This window comes from Hesperophylax consimilis, chromosome 19 (assembly GCF_061612785.1).
Source record: "Hesperophylax consimilis isolate HC1 chromosome 19, BYU_Hcon_1.0, whole genome shotgun sequence".
NCBI classification, from domain to species: Eukaryota; Metazoa; Arthropoda; class Insecta; order Trichoptera; family Limnephilidae; genus Hesperophylax; species Hesperophylax consimilis.
The window spans coordinates 2,837,142-2,858,124 of NC_142854.1; the positions used below are offsets into that span (position 1 = coordinate 2,837,142).

At 34.8% G+C, this 20,983-nt stretch overlaps 1 protein-coding gene across 3 annotated transcripts in view; it reads right to left on the bottom strand.

The window, feature by feature from the left end:
* Positions 1-19,554: 19,554 nt before the first annotated feature.
* shi (dynamin-1 shibire) overlaps positions 19,555-20,983 on the bottom strand; it is a 74,303-nt gene continuing 72,874 nt past the window's right edge. For all 3 annotated transcript variants that reach the window (XM_089643493.1, XM_089643494.1, XM_089643492.1), the window contains one exon: positions 19,555-20,899. In XM_089643493.1, the coding sequence (XP_089499619.1) occupies positions 20,836-20,899 (64 nt within the window). In that variant the 3' untranslated portion in view covers positions 19,555-20,835. The remainder of the gene's footprint in view (positions 20,900-20,983) is intronic.

Below are 20,983 nucleotides of genomic sequence, written 5' to 3' on the forward strand. Positions count from 1 at the left end.
TCAAGGCGGTAGTTGGCGACGCGACGGTGCGTTGAGACCGGATGTGACATTATCAATATATTAGTTTCTAACACAGCAAACTTATTTTGTGGCACCATTTTAATTGAAATTAATAAAATACTTCGTTTTTACCACTTTTATTGTTTATTACCAACATGTTTCATGAGCAACGCTCACTTCTTCAGGGTTTTTAATATTACTAATTATAAATAATAGACATAGACAATGGTGTCAATAGAGAAATAATAGACATAGACAATGGTGTCATTAAAAAATATTAGACATAGACAATGACAACAATGAAAAGATAAAACGGATAGGGAAAAGAGAGGCAATATGGAACAATTTACAAAGGGAATAGGTTTAATATTGGGTCATTTAAAAATAATTTTTGATTGTTAATAATATTCAATTTTGCATTCACACTCTTTCTAATCTCTAAAATTTCTAGTTTATCCAACTGGATGCCATTGACATCACAATGTATTAATTCTATTCCACTATTGAAGTTAAAGGTATGACTAGTTTCCAACAAATGGTTGGCAAACTCCGAGAAACTGTTATTGTTTAAGGATTTCATATGTTCTTTAATCCTTATTTCAAAGTTTCTCGAAGTTTTTCCTATATAAAATAAACCACAATCAATTTATATATTCCAGATTTTTTCATTTTTGAATCTCTATCTTTATTATTTACTATGTAATTTTTAAGTTTATTATTTGCATAAAATACAGGAAGAATTTCATTAGGTACATTTTTTGTTAAGGAATTAGAAATTTTATTATTAAAATACATAATTTTCCTCCATTTATTCTTTTTCTCGTCCTTTTGTACAAAACGTCCTTTTGTACAAAACATCCTTTTGTTTAGTGGTAAAAACGTATTTTATTAATTTCAATATTAGTTTCTTTTACTTTTACGTAGCCGTCCGATGTTTAGAAATGTAAATTCATAGAGATGTGCGCCAGTGTTGCCAGTGTTGCCAGTGTTGCCAGTGTTGCCAGTGTTGCCAGTGTTGCCAGAGTTGCCAGTGTTGCCAGTGTTGCCAGTGTTGCCAGTGTTGCCAGTGTTGCCAGTGTATATCGATTATGATTTGATATGAAATGAAATCGATATACACTGGCAACACTGGCAACACTGGCAACTCTGGCAACACTGGCAAGAGTGTGAATGAGTGTGTGAATTAGAAAGAGTGTGAATGCAAAATTGAATATTATTAACAATCAAAAATTATTTTTAAATGACCCAATATTAAACCTATTCCCTTTGTAAATTGTTCCATATTGCCTCTCTTTTCCCTATCCGTTTTATCTTTTCATTGTTGTCATTGTCTATGTCTAATATTTTTTAATGACACCATTGTCTATGTCTATTATTTCTCTATTGACACCATTGTCTATGTCTATTATTTATAATTAGTAATATTAAAAACCCTGAAGAAGTGAGCGTTGCTCATGAAACATGTTGGTAATAAACAATAAAAGTGGTAAAAACGAAGTATTTTATTAATTTCAATTAAAATGGTGCCACAAAATAAGTTTGCTGTGTTAGAAACTAATATATTGATAATGTCACATCCGGTCTCAACGCACCGTCGCGTCGCCAACTACCGCCTTGACCACTTCACCTCCTGTACCCGGTGCCATCGCCATTCCGTCCCGAAGTCATCTCTCAACTGCTGAATCCTGACTCAATTAAAACACTGTGACCTTTCACAACCTCTTTCATTGTGTCTCCTCACCTGAACCCCAAGTATTTATTTGAATTGAACACAATACACGATTATTAATTATTTGAATTGAACACAACTGACAACGGATTCTTTTATGCCTAGGAGCAATAAGTTGTGACGTAACACGTAATTACCTGACATCGGGTTTTACCTCAGATTATTATTATTGTCGAATTTCATAGTGACAATTTTGACGAATTTGAATAATTTCAACCTGCTATGCAATGGCGTGCAGTGAAAAGGAGCTCTAAACTCGTCTAAACGAGATTTTGGAATACCTTTTTGAAATTTATAACTCCGAAAACCCTTTGTCAAATTTTTTTCTTAATATGTCGCTTCCTTAGAAGGGGTCCTTTCACAGATTTTGAACAATTCATCAAATTTTAAAATTGATTTTCAAATTCTGTGACGGTTCTATTCAAGTTTTTTCATCATTTCAGTTTTGTGAAACAACTGGCCAATAATGATATAATAACAGAACTTGAATAGAGCCTTCGCAGAACTTGAAAATCATTTTTGAAATTTGATGAATTGTACAAATTCCGCGAAACAACCCGTCCTTATTGGTGTGTATAAAACTTTGTTGTATCTATAATTAAATTATCTAAATACTTCTAGTTGACTGAGCATCGCTGTTTTAGTACTGTTTTAACTCGACCGTTTGGATTTCTTCTGTCTTCTTTCTGTTAAATTTGTTTGTGTCGTCCGTTTCCGTTTTCATCTGTTGCATCCATTTTATTATTCGAGCCAACTTTTCTTCGACTAGATGGCTAACTTTGACTGCATCGGTAAAGATAATTTTTTCAAATAATGTGAAAACGTCGTATTTATGTGGACTTTCTTATTCGCATTTTTTTTAAATATTGCCTAAAAAAGTTATAAAAAAGAATTATCACTCAACATTCCAGAACATCTCGGAACATTCCAGATCATAATGAACTAAAAACGGGAGTACAGGCCGTTTCCTGATAAACTTTTAATTAATTTGTAATAATATAATATAACTCGTGTTCATTTACCTGCGATATTACTTGATAATATTTAATGACGAAATGCGAAAATGTTTTTTAGGAACACGTGTTCCGACATCGTGACAATACATTGGTATCTTTAAATAGTATAAAACAAAGTCACTATCTGCGTTAGTCTGTTTGTGCGCTTAGTTCTTCTAAACTATGCAACGGAGTTTGATAGGGTTTTCACTATCATTTAGAGAATTTCTTCCAGAAGGTAATATATGGATATTATATTTATATAAGAAGAGTAAAGTAGAGCGACGCCGGGTACTCGTCAGAAGTAAGAATCGTGGCTCTGATATCAGGCACAAGAGTTCCTCTTACTACCTCTGATTAACCTTATAATATTTTGTAAAATATATATGTACAGTGTAAGTCATTTTCTTTATATTACAATTAAAAACAAAAAAAAACAAAACAAAACATTTGCGGTTGTTTTGTTCCTTCCCATAATTCGTGGTTTGTCTGGCGCTTTTTTCTCATGTACACGAAGCATAATGCGATAATTATCTAATTTGTTTTAAAAGTATCATTGACAAAATGGCTAGCGCAATTGGAGCAGCCCGCTCCGGGCGCGACTTCCCAACCAGCCAAGGAGCCAAGGCGCTGATAATATCTAACACCTAATATAGCTCCCTTGATGTTTTTACTGCCGCCGCGCCGTTTGTCTCAGGGCCAGTGTACGAAGTGATAAAAACCATCAAATCTTATTTTAGGTTTCGAAAAATAACACGTCGAATTTGTCATTCACCGTATTAGGAGAGTTCAATACATTCGCTCTCCCCACGGGCAAATTCAGTTATGAAGATACAGATTTGAACGACTTGCTCTACAATACAAGTTGTGGTGACGTCCCCCAGTGTGAGTCACTAAAATAAAAGAATACGTCGGTGGTCGTTGATTTAAAATACGGATCTCCCGTCGCATTAAGTAACAAATTACCCTTCATCAAACAGCAATGCACGCCACTGCGCTAATCTATTTCGAGCAGAGTACATACATAAGAAATAATAATACGGGAGACAAGAATGAAATGTTAAAAAAACTTTAATGACATAATCGTCAGTAAGTAGCTCTCAAAACTCAAATACAATAAACACAAATAACAAATTACCCAATACAAAAAAAATTGACTCGGCGCGAGTTTACCCACTGAACTGATAACGCCTTGAAGTTTGCACCGATGGCTGATATCGCTAATGTTCACAAGATCATTCGACTCCCAGGACCCACACAGTTCAGTGAAATAATTGATTGTCTGTTCAATAAGGAATCACTACTTTTGAAAATGTTTGAACAATAATTTCAACAGGTGTACCTAAGGACAAATTAGAACACATGGCCACACTGACGTTCCAACAAAAACACTTCTGTCGGCCATGTCTTCAGTAGGCACGCACTTTTCGTTTGGACTTGGATCTCTAAAACAAAGCGATTATTCTAGGCAAAACGCGTAAAAAATGACTTAAGCAATATTGGCAAGTTGGGTTTCAAATATATAAACTACCTATTTGAACTAGTGACAATGGAGTTAAACAATTAAACTTGACTTAAATTGCTTATTAAAAAAAATATATGTTTTTACTTTCGCAATGGATTTCCAATCGGTTATCATCGCTATAAACAAGGTACTTCCTTATCCTGGTAATAAATTTAACAACGACCAAATAGCAAAATTTTAGCCGTAATTGGCAGCATGTCGGCAGCGGTAACCGCCAAAACAACATTAATAATATTTGGGATGCAATCCACGAAATTACTAATCGAAAACACAAATTTGTGCAATATGCCCGAAAGTAGAAAGGTGAATAGTTACAGACAAAATTCTGGAACCAACAAAACTAATTTCTAAACTTGACATACCTGCAAAAAAACATTATAAAAATGTAGAGATTTGGTAAAAATAAAAACGATAAACCAATTCCAATAAAAAATCATTTCGACAACTCCCAGACAGCAAGAACAATACAAAGAAAAAACATCTATCTTTAAAAAAGCATTTACCTACTCTGACTCGACCCTGGCACAACAAAAGCACCTAATTATTTACGGACAGAACTAAAAAAACGATAAGCTAATAGAGGAAGAGACATAAACACAAGATATATTATTTTATCATTCAAAATAGTCAACAATCGGTGTACTGTATATACATTACCAAAATATCCGTGGACTACGAACTAAGCTAGATGACGTACAAGCACCTCTACGCTATCATCATGACTACATAATATGTACCTACTTACTAAAACCTGGCTTGACCCTGCAATAGAATCATCTGAGGGTCGCACAGTGGGCTGAAAATCGGCTTTCATAGACATAGAGACTTGAATTTTCAAGGGTATTTTTTTTGGCTAGAAATGGATTCTGCTGATCATTACTATGCTATAAAATGTCGTACGAAGCAATTGCGTGTACAAATGAAGGAGTTATAATTTTTTTAAGAAAAAATTGTATGGCGCTGACATTAAAAATGAGGCTATCTCTGGAATCATAAGGTTGGCCGTTCTATCCTTACATACAGATAATACTACTATTTATTTGTATTTTTTTGACATACTTCATATTGTGGCGCAAGGTGCGATTTTTTTTTTTTAAATCCTCAAAGTTGAAAAAACCCTTTTTAATGTTGATGATTTGAGGATTTTTAAAAAAAAAATCGCACCTTGCGCCACAATATGAAGTATGTCAAAAAAATACAAATAAATAGTAGTATTATCTGTGTGTAAGGATAGAACGGCCAACCTTATGATTCCAGAGATAGCCTCATTTTTAATGTCAGCGCCATACAAATTTTTCTTAAAAAAATTATAACTCCTTCATTTGTACACGCAATTGCTTCGTACGACATTTTATAGCATAGTAATGATCAGCAGAATCCATTTCTAGCCAAAAAAAATACCCTTGAAGATTCAAGTTTCTATGTCTATGAGAGCCGATTTTCAGCCCACCGTGGGTCGGTTCGCCCATACATGCTGTGGATGCTCCGCATAACCTTGCATTTTAGAGTAAAAAGATTTGGACTTCTAGCCGTAAACAGCAGTACTGCAATTTAAATATTTTAATATTTCTACACCGACCTTAATGCGTTTTTTTTAACAAAAAACGGCGCTGTAAAAAATCATACAAATATTATTATTAAAAGACATCGTTTCTATGTACGCACAACAAACGACACGATACAAAGAGCGCGGGCGAGTCTAAATACACATACATTCTCACATATCGTGAAACGCGTAAAACATACTGTGGTGTGGAAGCCATCTGTAAACCGTATCCAGGAATGCTAGAACCTTTACTCTAAGGCTAGAACGTACGTTCTTTCCGCGCATGCACACTAGGGTGTGTCAATTATTTCAACTTTTGAATTCAGAAACGCCTGATGTCTCAAAAGTTGCGTCTTACAAAGAAAATGAGAACTACATTTAAAATTATTTAAAAAAAAAATGGTGATTATCTCGCTAAAATGCATTGAAAAACAGAAAAAAACCTAAAACATGTATTTTTAAATAATGGTAATTAATATTTTCTTCACAATAATTTAACCCTTTAATTTTTGTTTATTATTAAAAACTGCGTATAGTTGACAAAAATTAAATAAAAAAATCAATTTTATTAATGCAAGTAAATCTACAAGAATACCGAAATTAACAAAAAAATGATAAAAATCCACTAAAACGTTTTCCATTGCCATTTAGTTTGCTTTAATTTTCAATTATTGGACTTATCAACGTAAAGATTATTGATTATGGGGAATATCGATTTCAACACTACGCAAAAACTTCGTAAGAAATATACAAGGGCGCAAAGGATTGTAAATCCGATTAAGTCACGACCTTTAGAAAAACCATCTACTCTTCTTCCGCTTCTTTCCAACAGTTTTTCAGATTCTGATGAGGAACCAGCGCTAAGTGATGATCATCAATCTGCAGCGGCTCATGATACATTATCTCCTCGAAATATACAATATTCGAAGATTAAGAATCCCTTGACGAAGTTATCTCAAATTTGTGATTGATACGGCGTATCACACAGAGCAGCAGCTGCCATTGCTTCTGCGGTTTTAAAAGATGTAAATGAAGCTGGTCCATCTTTCGTTTTAGATCATAGTAGATTACGAAGAGCTAGAAAGCAAACTAGAGATATGTTATTAAATAGCCGTAAATTGACAAATATCGAAGGTTTATTTTTCGATGGGCGCAAGGACAAAACAATGTTTATTATCAGAAAGGGAGAAAATTTTATCGACGAATAAAAGTTGAAGAACACAAAACGCTTGTGCAGGAGCCAGGATCATTGTATCTCGGACACGCTACGCCATCATCTGGTACTGCTAAAGACAGCGAAAATGCCATATGTTCTCTTTTGGAATAGGAAAATCGTCAAATGGAGAAAATTGTTGCAGTTCGTTGTGACGGAACAAATACAAACACTGGCCGGAAAATGGAATCATTTCAAGAATGGAACAGAGACTTGGAAAGCCATTGCAATGGCTTATCTGCCAGCTGCACGCCAATGAACTACCATTGCGACATCTGCTATCTTCATTAGATGGACCGACTAGCGGACCTGTAGCTTTCTCGGGACCAATCGGAAGAAACTTCAAAAATTGTGAGAACGTTAAAATTATTCGGTTTGTTCCCATGCAATCATCCATACCGGAAAATATAACAGAAAAATTAAGCACGGACCAAAATTATCTATATAATATGTGTCTGGCTGTGTCAAAAGGTATGATAAGTGTAGATTTGGCAAAGAAACAACCAGGGAAAATGTCTCATGCTAGGTGGCTAACAACTGCAAACAGAATATTACGGCTATATGTTGCAACGGAAAACCCAACAGAAAATTTGCAGATATTGGCCACCTTTATTGTGAGAGTATATGCTCCAACATGGTTTACCATAAAGTGCAATAGTTCTTGTATAGATGGAGCCCGTAATCTATGGAAAATGGTTAGCATTTCCAGATATCTTTCAGCAGAATTGAAAGCTATTGTCGACCCCGTGATTCAGAGGAACGCATATTTTGCACACCCGGAAAACATTATTCTATCAATTTAACCGATGACAATAAATGTATAAGGGAGCTAGGATGTAGATGGATCATTAAATATAGGGCCCTTCAAACTTCAAGAGTAGAGAGTTCATAATTCCAAAAATTAATTTCAACTGCAATAGCTACATAGAATTAATTGACTGGCTGGCCACAGATTTAATTCTGACAGAACCTCCACTCCTGAGTAACGTAAAAACGGACAAATTACTTAAATTGTGTGATGAAGGAAATGTAAAAAGGTTCGATTTTCCTAAATTTCCTTGCCACACACAATCAGTGGAAAGGTGTGTGAAGTTGACCACAGAGGCGTCTTCTTCTGCTGCTGTTACAATGCTAGAAAAGGTTATATTTACGCCAAGCAACTTTCAAGAAACATAATGCCAAATTTTAATTCTAAGCGAGATTTTAAGTAATTACTGTTTTAACAACATATTATCATTCAATTTTGAGCATCCATTATTTTTTATTCGTTGTATTTTGGTCAAAAATGTTGTACGTTATTGTTTAGTATCTTGAATTTAACCATAAAAAGTGTTATTTTCCCCTTTTATATTTTTAACAAACACATCACATATGTTTAAAAAAATATTTATTTTTCGTTTTTTGTACTGCAGTTATGGAAATAAAATTAAGTGTGCTACAAAATATAAAATATGGACCCATTGTTTTATTTTTTTCCCAAATCACGAAATCAAATTTTTTTCAAAACTTCCGGCCATTTTAGCGAGCTAATATTCAACACCAATTTCATTTATTTTTACGTTTTCGAATAGCTACAGATCATACGCAACTTTTGAGACCCCAGGCAGTATAAAAATAAGTAAAAATAAGGCAATTTTTTTTCTCTCTATGGAGAGCGACACACGCTAATGCACACTGAGACCCGCAAGCCAATATCTTCGTCAACTTTATACGATATTAATGACAGCATCCAACGTACAAAAACCGTATTTAATGCGCATATTGCTCATATGTGTAATGCACAGAATCGTATTCTCTATTACTAATTTACTTTGACAAATTGAAAATGATTTATTTTTCTCTAGTGCAATCCTCAATTATGTACGGTATATTAGGATGGGGTGGCGCACTAGATACATTTATAAAACCACTACAAATAGTACAAAATCATATTATCAAGGTTATATATAATAAAAAGAGGACATTTTCGACTGATCAATTGTACAAGGAATCTCAACTATTCAATCTCCGTAAACTATTTTTACTTCAAAGCCTGAAATAAGTCTTGAAAAACCAAGACAAATTTCAAAAATATGAACCCAAAATCAACTTTAGAAGAAATCATGTAGGTATTTTATACCCCACAAACCAATACCAAACTCGCCCTTGAGGTGTTTTTGCACAAAAACGGCGCTATACAAATTGTACTGGACATCTACACCAGTGACATCGACTGTAAATGCCGGTTTTCCTCTGGGGGGTACCTTAGGTAAGGGTTTTCAAAGAAACACAACTTGCGAATGTCGTCGGACAACTGACTGATTGTGGCAGTTGTTTGCATATTTATTGAGTTCGAATTGAACACGTGTTAATGTACATCAAATATTCTTATCTCTAAACAGGATGCATGAGAGCATTAAGGAACCAAGAAAAAATAACCAAATTTTAATTACTACGGTTAAATCCCATTTGAAACATGATACGTGTCCGGTGATAAGCTTCAAAAGGGATTCGGCATCGTTAATTGCATGATAACAGTAAATATTCACTTCCTTAATTATTTTAATGATTATGTCCATCCGCCTGCTGTCCGGTACACCCCCAACGTGAAAAAGTATTTTTCACCAAATAGTCTTCTCGGACAGCAAGGTATCTTCTTAAGGGGTTGAAGAACTAAGGTTTTCACAGAAGGTGTGTTGGTATCTTCCAAGTGTAGATATTCGTTGAAGTTTCTGTCGTTGAGAGGTACTGCTATGTTGTCTTTAATTTCAATTAAAAATCCGTATCTTTTGATGGCATGAAGTGATCGTTAAAGTAATCAGCTTTCATATTTCAGCAGAATGAATGAACGAATCGCCTGTTAAGTAAAGGGCGGCCTTCGGTTATGTGACCCACATGTCAAGTGTTTACATTTGAGGTATTTGTTTATAATAAACAAATCTTTCGTTTGTAGTTCAAGTTCGTGAATCAGTGTTATTGTTATTACTGTCTCTCATGTGACTCTTCTTTAATTGAGTTTATCTGAACCTTATCTGTTTCCTTATAATTTATTCTTATCTTTATTTCAATTACGCCTTGTATAGTTTTTATTCATCGGCTTAGAGGATGAAGCTAGCAGCTTGTACAGCAATAACCTTTTTCTTGAATGATTTCCACTCTCGTGCCATTTGGATAACTTCAGCGGTAGATTTGGAGGGGAAGTACAGGAAAACATAAGGACTACAAGTATTTGCAGTAGCGTCGGAAAATTCACTTTTTCCATCTGGCATGCCAATGAACTTCGATTTCGTCATATTATATGTGCACGGTTCTTCCAGGTGATTCTCCCCTGGCAGAAATAACCTATTCTGGTATTCTGTTTTCATTTCCACCTGGAGAAATATTTCTTTCATGTTCACAGGAACGGTGATTCTTTGTCCCGTATCTGGGAACCGAGTTGATTCTTTCCATTTGAGCGCCGTGATGGGCGCAACATAAACATTATCTTCATTGTTTTCTCGTGTAACAAAGCTGTCACCATTATCTCGTTCGATTAATATTTTTAGTGGATACACTTCTTGTGCCGCTAGTGTTCCGATTTCACGTGGATTCATTTGCTGATAAGTATCACTCGGCAGGTTTATAAATTTCACAATTTTCAAAGATGTCACAATTTTCACAGATTTCACTATTTTTACAAATCTTGAATCGTCCTCGTAAATGGTGTTTCCGGGGCTCCATACGCCTTCGGATAATAATGCGGCATCATTAATTTCACTTTCCAACAGCGCCATATTTTGTGCCTGGTTGTCGACCCCTTTCCTTGCGAGTCGTTTCTTTTCGCCAACATTACTATGCGAAAATGTTTCGTAATATTCTTCATTTTTATGAAGCAGCCGCACAGGGGTTAACGGTAGCTGTGGCTTTTCTATCACAGCCCTGGAATCCTCTGGCGGATCCTGAGGCGAGAACAATGTCTCCGGTATCTCCTCAGACAGTAGTGTGAGGGTGGACTTCCAGCCACCCTGACGAGTTGCACCGTGTGCATTTTCATTTTCTTCATTTTTATGAAGCAGCCGCACAGGGGTTAACGGTAGCTGTGGCCTTTCTATCACAGCCGTGAAATCCTCTGGCGGATCCTGAGGCGAGAACGGTGTCTCCGGTATATCCTCAGGTAGTAGTGTGAGGGTGGGCTTCCAGCCACCCTGACGAGTTGCACCGTGTGCATTTTCATTTTCTTCATTTTTATGAAGCATCTGCTCAGAAGTCGACGGTAACTGTGGAATGTCCATCACAGCCGTGGATCCATCTGGCGTAATCTGCTGAGATGAGAACGAAGTCTGCAGGTTATCCTCAGCCAATATTGTGAGGATGGACTTCCAGCCACCCTGGAAATCTGCAAACAGTGCATCCAAATACCGTGCAGTCTCCTCTTCTTGTAGACGCTGTGGGCGCCCATCTTCTTCTAGTTGACGTTGTAAGCGCCAACCCTCTTCTATTTGGCGTTGTAAGCGCCAATTCTCCTCCTGTAGTACTCGAACTGTTTCCCAAGAAGAGCGTGAGTTGCCGCTGTCTTCGGGTGCCGGCACTAATCCTCTCTTGGAAGCAGGTGCTTCTGCGCCTTTCCAGGAGCGCAGTGACGGTGTCATGTTTCTTAATTTCTGAGGAACATCCGGCTCGAAGGACCATAAATGTACTGGACATCTACACCAGTGACATCGACTGTAAATGCCGGTTTTCCTCTGGGGGGTACCTTAGGTAAGGGTTTTCAAAGAAACACAACTTGCGAATGTCGTCGGACAACTGACTGATTGTGGCAGTTGTTTGCATATTTATTGAGTTCGAATTGAACACGTGTTAATGTACATCAAATATTCTTATCTCTAAACAGGATGCATGAGAGCATTAAGGAACCAAGAAAAAATAACCAAATTTTAATTACTACGGTTAAATCCCATTTGAAACATGATACGTGTCCGGTGATAAGCTTCAAAAGGGATTCGGCATCGTTAATTGCATGATAACAGTAAATATTCACTTCCTTAATTATTTTAATGATTATGTCCATCCGCCTGCTGTCCGGTACACAAATCATCCAAGTATTATTATTATTTATTATAATGCAAACTCACAGTAGCTTTATTGGACCTCGCACTTTTAATCTATTACCAAAAAAAATTCAAGTAACAACTAAACTAGCGCAATACCAAAAAGAATTAAAGTTGTGGCTGTACAATGCAAATGTTGAAGCATTATTCATTTAATTTTTACTTTTTTCTCATTTTCTATTTGTTTCTGTATATTTATTATTATTTTAGTTTGTGTTCTTTTACTTCATATATATTATCTTACAATCTTTATTTTTACTTTGATTTATTTTTAATATGCACCTCTTGCACAATCTTTTAGACTAACTTTAATTATAATCCTACCGTTTTTCTTTATATGCTTACTGTTATTTTTAGGTACAAAAATATAATGTATACACTTATATTACCCACGCACAGGCTGCGCCTTAGTGGGTTTCCTTTCTTATTATTATAAAACTGTAATGTCAAATGTATAAATTGGGAAAAAATAAAGGAAATAAAAAAAAATTAAAAACTTAAAAATCCTTTGGATTATATGCACGTGCTGCTTTGACAGTTTGCTTTGAGCTTGAATACTGAAGTGGAATTCTTATTAAATATTATTAACCTGCGATTTACTTTTTAATCATAATTTAAATAAATAAAAATGAAAATCCAAAATAAGATGGATACTTCGCCAACGTGTTCTAAATAATAATAGTGAATTGTATGATTGTATAATTGAATCATGCGAAAAAGTTTTGTGTGTCGGCCATTTGCGGAAAAAAAACTTATTCTGGATACTAGAAAAATTGAGTTATAAATGGATTTATGGAGATAATTTTAAACGGTACCTAATTGTCTCGATGTGCATATTTGATATCAAGTACGTAGTAAGTGCGAATGTAAACATTTGATATCCAGCATCCCTTTTACAAAAAGTCACCAACCGCCACTGCTTTGCGGCTCTCTGATTTCAGTCTTAACCTTTAACTGATGACGTGAGTCTGTGAGACCTATAACTTCAGCGTACAAAAAAATAATTTGTTAAAATATGAAGTTACTTTTCATGCTGTGTTTGTATTTAAAAAAAGTTGCAAATAAAACAAAATACATATCTGAAAGCAATTGAGATTGATCTCGATGTATGATTTTTATTTAAATATTGTATGTACAAGAAATTTTATTTGACATCATACAAACATAAATACTGAAAAGGGAGATAAAAATTTACAAGGTAAAAAACAACAGCTGATATAATATATATAGCTAGTCACCAAATCTCGCAAAAGAGTCTTAAGGTTAAACGCAACGCTCGTTGTATTCTACGTGTTCACAGATGGCGTTAATTAATTAATTTTGTTTATATACGCTTTTGCAAGGTATTGCTTTACAGTATTAAGACAAATTATTTGTTTGCGCCCTCATATACGCAATATGAATATGAATAAATAGTTTTGTCCATATAAAAACTTAATTCTATCGAGAAAGGAATACAAATACAATATTGGATTGAATCATCGGTAAAATATTGTATTTGTGTGCCTTTCTCGAAAGAATTAAGTCTTTAAACGAACAAAACTATTGATTCATATTCATATTGCGTATATACCGGCGCAAACAAATGATTTGTCTTAATACTGTAAAGCAATACCTTGCAAAAGCGTATTTAAACAAAATTAATTAATTAACGCCATCTGTGAACACGTAGAATACAACGAGCGTTGTGTTTAACCTTAAAGACATATGTTAAATACATTGGAAACTTACCGGCGTACATGAAAAAATACAATGTTGTTTGACGAGCATTGAATTGACATTACCTTACATTTGACTAACTTAGACTTTGATATCATTGTACATTTGGGGTAAGTTGTGAATAGGAATAAAATTTTAAAGTTACATAGTAGAACCTAGATAATCCGTACCCATTCTAATCCAAACGTCTCTGTAATTCGAACACCTCATACCGAGGCCGGTAACGCTGTTTTTCTATAGTTACCTAAGAGCTCTTGCGCCGTTTCCACGCTACTCTGTGCTGCATGTGCGTCATGTGGTGTTTTAGGTTATAAACATGGTTCCCACACCAAAACGAAAACGTAAACCTTTAATCATAGTGCAAAAGTGTGCCATATTGAATAGTTAGGAAAATGTTTTCATCGAGTGTTATTTTTTCCTCAGCTTCACACAGGATTCATTTATTAATTTCCCTCATAATCTTTGGGGATTCTGTATGTACAGCCCAGTCAATGAACTCATTGAACTGGAACAAATTAGGGCAACGCTGAATTTTTTCAGGTAAATAGTACCTACCCCAAGGAGTATTTTCACAAAAGTCTCCACTCCTACCCGCTTGGGTTCTACTAAAGCCATTATATCTCCCATACTAAAACATATACCAGAAAAAATTCCTGTTTATAAAACGACAGTTATATTGTACAAAACTTTTTGTTATCTCCAATAGTTTGGCCAATTGTAAGGAGATCTTACCCATCTTACCTATATCCTTCATACTCCTTGGAATCTGTCATACGCGGCACGGTGTGGCGCGTATGCGACATGAGCAGCAGCAGGGGTTTTTTGGTTTGTGCATAGCACTTATTTATTATTTTAAATTGAAACAATGAGATATAAATTGATTCACTTTATACAGTTTTTATTACGAAATAGAATGTGCAACATAGTATTTAAAGAATTACAATTAACAGCCTTCATTTTCCTCACATCAGACAAAAAAGAGTTTATGTTACATCATGTGACAGCATGGGCAGATAAAAGGAGTTTTCTTTGATCACCTTACTTATGTACAATAAACTGAATAGAATACACTGTACTGGTTGGTGCTGGTAGAAGTGGCTTTTGGAACAATGAAGTAATGGAAACCAGCGTAATGCTACAAGCAATACTAGTAGATCTGTGTATGTTCCAACAACCACTTCAATAGATAAGGATAAAACAAATATTCAGAATCAAAGTGCTATTTTCTGGAAGATATTACACACTGCCTGACATCTTTGATGGTTATATCTTTCAAGCCATTATTTTTTATCTTCACATAGCATCATTGTCGGGTGTTTTTTTTAATTCCCAATATCGGCATCGTCAAACAATTGCGTGAATGCGAAATCTACATCGTAGGAGGCCCAGCTCTTCTGTTAGATATCTGTCACCTTCACGATAAGATGAACAAATTACTAATGACGACAACCCTTCAATTAAAAGATTAGATCTGTACAATCTCTGTAGATATAAAAACAAGCTTGTCTTTACCTATTGATGACAAAAAGACCTAGGCCCTGTAAACGTTATTAGGGCATGGTTAATTTCTGAACGACTTCTTGTAATATCAGGTCCATTATCGTTCAATCTCTTCTTTGTTACAGTTCATGTAAATAGATTCAAGGTTTAAAGAACTAAATCACCACCCAACAAGATAGCTTTCACAATCACATGCCATTTTCAAACTTATTTTCTTATTATTTCTGCAGCAGCAAGTACAATAATTAAAACTCTCCAGATGTTCATCCTTTTCTCTGTAGCTCTACTAATCATCTAATACCTTATAACTTATAGAAAAGCACATGGTAGTTTTTTTTCTGCCATAAATACACACAAAATCCGATCTTGAAAATACCTGGTCCATTAGTTGTTTTTTTTTTTCAGAAACTTATCTGTATACGGATGATCAGTGCCATAAATTTATTTTCTAACTGCCTAACTCGAAATGGCTGAGGTGTGGTCGTTGATGGGGTATCTCTAATCTCTAAATAGTATAAAATAATGTCGCTTTCGGCGTCTGTCTGTTTATGCGCTTAGTTCTTCTAAGCTTCGCAACGGATTTTGATATGATTTCCAGTTATAGAATACAGTTATATATCAGTTAGAGAATTTCTTCCAGAAGGTTTATATAAATAATATACTCATATTACATTAATAAAAAGTAGAGAAAAGTCGATGTTTTGAAATCAAGTCATAAAAAGGTTGCATGATATTTCATCAAAATGACAACTTAAAACGCCTTTAAAAAGTGATACAGAGTCATTAAAAGTGATGAAACCAAAACTAGGTTAAATAGTTACCTATGAAACCTGTTTTTGTTTCATCAATTTTCATGACTTTATATCACTTTTTGTAGGTGTGTTGAACTGTCGTTTTGATGATATACCCGGTCCCCCTTTTGAAGGTGGTTAAATATGCATACAACCCACAAAACCGTTAGTCGCAGAAAAATACACTGATTGACTGATGGTTCCGTGCCTACCCACTATTTTTGATGACTAACAAGGATAATACATATTAATATCGTACACCACTTTAAATCCAATTAAATTTGGCAAAAAGCTTATTTGGAACATTTTTTCATTTTCCTTCAAATTAAATATATATACATATAAAACTTCAAAGAAATTATTTCATATAAAATGTATTTTTCACAATAATCTCATTATTATTTGCTAACTATTGTAGATATCAAACACTTTTATTTCATTTTAATTTTAGGTAATGTTATGAGTTAATTTCTGGAAATAATTTTATGATATATATATATTTTAGTTTAAGAAATATATATATATATACAGGGTGTCCGGAAACTCGTAGTACAAGCGGGAAACTGGTGAATCTACATCACATTTGGAGTCGATTTTGTAGTATATTTTTTTTTTATTTGAGCTTTCGTTATCGAGTAAATCGAGTTTGAAGTTGATTTTTTTTTTTTTTTTTTTTCTTTTTTTTAATCAAATTCTTATAAATTATTACTGAAGATCAAAGTACCCAACTTATTAAAACTATTTGAAAGTAAAACAAACGAAGAAACTCGAATTTGAAGCATTATTTTGAAATCACCCTTCATTTAACCCGGTGTAATCATAAAATATTTCTGCTCTGCAGGGTTAAAACATCTGTTATTCAACCCTAAACACCAGAAAAAACTTTAACCCTAAAATAGCCGAAAAATATATTTTTTTGGTTTTTTTTTTTTTTTTTTTGAAAATGCTCAAATCAAAAAACTTTATGTTTTTTTGGGTTCCCCATGTGGTGTAGATTCTCCAGTTTCCCGCTTGTACTACGAGTTTCCGGACACCGTGTATAATGGCTTTAGTAGAATCTTCAATTAAAATGTTTGGGCGGTACAGAGGAGTGGGGACATTTGTGGAAATACTCCCTGCAGTGGGTACTATTTACTGGCAAAAATTCAGCTTTCCCCTAATTTGTTCCAGTTAGGGTCGATTTTTTGTCTAGATTGACTGGGCTAGTAGGGTATTTTTAAGGAAATAAAGGAGAAGAATTTCTTGGAAGGAAACAAGTACGAGGGAGGTAGGAATCTGGGGGTCAGTGTGTCCAGGAGTGACGGAAGTATGAATCCGTTTCTCCCACTGCGGTGCTGGGCGAAGGTCTACCTCAACCAGTGTCTCCTGATCCAGCCTGCCACTCAGTAGGTGGGCAGATGCATCCGCCGCCAAGACCTGGACAAACCTCACTCCATTAACCCGGACACCTCTGTTAAGTCACCAAACGTAGCAAACCACTTAGCACGATATATCACTATGCATGGCAGAGATGTTGACAATCTAATAAATGGTTATGGTAATCCAGCAAGAAGTTACATAACATACTAACATACTATAATTCGAACGCTTCGCGGGTCCTAACAGGTGATCGAATTATCTAGGCTCTGCTGTACATATTTCCCGCGAACAATTTAAAATACAATGATTCAGAAAAAAAACACAATTAATTTGTATGAGGTACACAATTATTTATTTTATTTTACGCCGATTGTTTGGATCGGGGATCGAGATTTTCGCTATGGCAACAAATTGTTACTTGGTCCCTTCTCCTCCTCCACTTCCTACCTCGGGTTTCAGTTTCAGTTCGCAATCGGTCGTAGTGGAAAATAGTTTACACAGTACCTATCCATAAAACCGCATATACTACGGAGTTAAATATTATTTCATAGTGGTATCTCAATAAACAGAGTGAACAATACAACACAGAAGCCATCGCACCTTTATCTATGAAAGTACCTTTCAAAGGAAAGGTAAAAACAATGTAAAATGTAATCTAAAATGTAAAGACATTAAATTTGTTGCCAATGTAACAATCTCGAGAAACACAGAAAATAATTTGCTTTAACATTTGGTCCTTCGAGCCGGATTACATCTATGCATTACATTATCAAATGATTTTTGTCAGGATTATTTTTTTTAAGTAACTTATCTGCAGGATATAATTTAGTACTTTGTTATAAAATCCTCGAACCTTTTGTTGTAATTTTATGTTAAAATAAGATAATATTATTAAATGCCTATTATTTCTAAAACATAAAGTATTTGTACATTACAACTAATCATATTATAAAAATACACATAAATTTATAAACATCAATATAACTGAATAATGTTTTTTCGAAAGCATTATTTATCCAAAGAATTGAAGAGATTTACTGAACTTTGAATGTAAAAATAATGAAAAATTATGATATAGGAACTATTTTAATGATTATCTTTCGTTCTATCATTATGTTTATGGATACAAGATACAAAACCTTTTTTAATATTTAAGAAATAATAATAGTACCACAAATTGACACACTTAAGTTTGCAATCAGTGGCGCTTCTAATGTAGATTATGAGGATGCAAATCTACGGTATTTTATTTTTTAATTTTTTCAAAGTTAAGTGTGTCAAAGTGTAAGTAAGGTTGGTGATTAAGAAAGAATAGTAGTCAACAGTTTGGTGGGTGCGAACTCTTGACTCACTTCTAGAACGAAACTGAGTTCAAATACCACATTGAATGAAGTTGATTCTTTAGGAATTCCAACTGACAGAAATATTAATAATACTGAACGATTTAACGATTGAGGATGTAAACAAAGCATTACAATATTATAACCATAGACATCCTAACATGAAATCTGGGAATCATTTCGACTGGAGGCAAACCACATGACCATATTTTTGGCACCAGGAGAGTTTGAGAGGTTGCTTTGAATAAACCATGACATCAGTCGTAAGTTGACCGCTGAAGAAAGCACATTCAAATAACCAGACCAGAATGCACAGAAAAGTAAAGTTCGCTAAAATAAGCCAAAGGTTTGTAGCGCAGTCAACTGTGAATAGTGATATTACAATGTGAGTTGCCGTATACTGTCAGAGTCATTTATTGACAAATCACAGAAAGGGAGAGGGTTACACCGCCTCCGCGCAACTTGGTTTGTTCCCCTTTCCCTGATCGGCTGGTCTATTGGTCTATTGAATGTTTATGGTTATAACCAAAGATATTAGAAGAACGAGATATGCTATGTTGGCCGCCGGACCGTAGCCGGAGTACTAACTAATTAGGGTACTTTGAACGGTATCGGGACGTGTACGCACAGAAATCTGTTCTATGTATTAGTGCGGATACCTTAGCGTAAGCGAAGGTGTGCAGTAGTATTGGTGAACAAAACCGGCGACACTCGGCAAAACAATTCCACTCAGTACGAACTGCGCATAGCACATCTCGTTCTTCTAATATCTTTGGTTATAACAAAGGGTTTCCTCAAACCCTAGATGCAGAACTGAAGACATTCAGTTGGTCGCCCCTGATAAAGCACCTACTATGAAGCTAGAGTGTGGGAATTGCAAGGAACCAGGGCCACTGAAATAGTACAAGATAGGGACACTTGTTATGACAATAGCAATGAGGATGATTCAGATGTGAAGTATGAAAATTACCAATAAAGCTAATTTAACTCACATATAACAAATTAATAATTTATTATTTACATTTTTTTTTAAATATTTTGGCTTGCTGCAAAAATTCAGCACAAAAAAGACAACAATTTCCAGGATTCACAATTATCCTGACAATACATAATTCAATTCTCCCAAATGTTGCTGGTATAATGACAGAGGACTTGGCCGGCTTGGGATGGAAATCCAATCTTTGTACCACTCGGCCACTAACTGGCTGTATACTGGCATTATATTATTTAAACACCAATGAATGTGTTTTAGTAGTTTATAAAGAAATTAAATGACCTCTCTCGATACTCAAAAATATGAAACAAACAATATATATGGCGTCTTGTCTTATTTTCTTAAAGTTAAATCAATATTTCATAACTATTGATGGATATGACTATGAAAGTTGAAAATAGTTGCATTCACATAGAAATTCCATATGGATAAAGTTGTGCAAATTTCATGATGCCAAAACAGATTAATGCGTTAATCAACTTGAAGTGGGCCAAAACAATCTACAAAAAGTTTGTTGGTGACTGTTTGCAGCAAACCAAAAATATGTTGTCTTGCGAATTTGTCTTCAAATTTGTTTTTCTTCTCTAGAGAAAGACAATCGTCACATTACTAATGTCTTAAATTTCTAATACAATAATAAATAAACATAATAATTATGGATTTAAAAGGAAATACAAAATAGTGGCCATTACTTTCTTTTGTTTGGCCATTACTTTTAGAAACAAGGTAGATGGGCCATAAACCTCTATTAGTATAAAAGTAGCGTGTCGCAAACATCGTTCACCCATACAACTGCAAATCGCGTATAATAACAACAGCACCGCGTCTTTGTTTCTATCTATGCGTTTTTCATTGCATAGCCGCTTTGATAGTCCGTACTTCTATGCCAAATCTCCCCTTGTTTCTATCATCTATCACTTTCTTTCTGTTCTGCTGGGAGAGTTTTAAATCTTCACGTTCATCAAAGGTTCATGTTTCACACAAACTTATTATAAAAATAGTCATTAACTATGAAGTATTTTAATATCACGTTATATACAAAGTCCTTTTTAGACACTTCAAAATGGCCCTCCATTCTGGGGTCGATCCGGCATTCTCGGTGGGATGTTGGGGACTGGACGACTGAAAACCAACAAATAAAATAATTAACAACAATCAGACAAATTACTAAACTTTATAAACGGCCTAACAAATAATTGAGTGGCA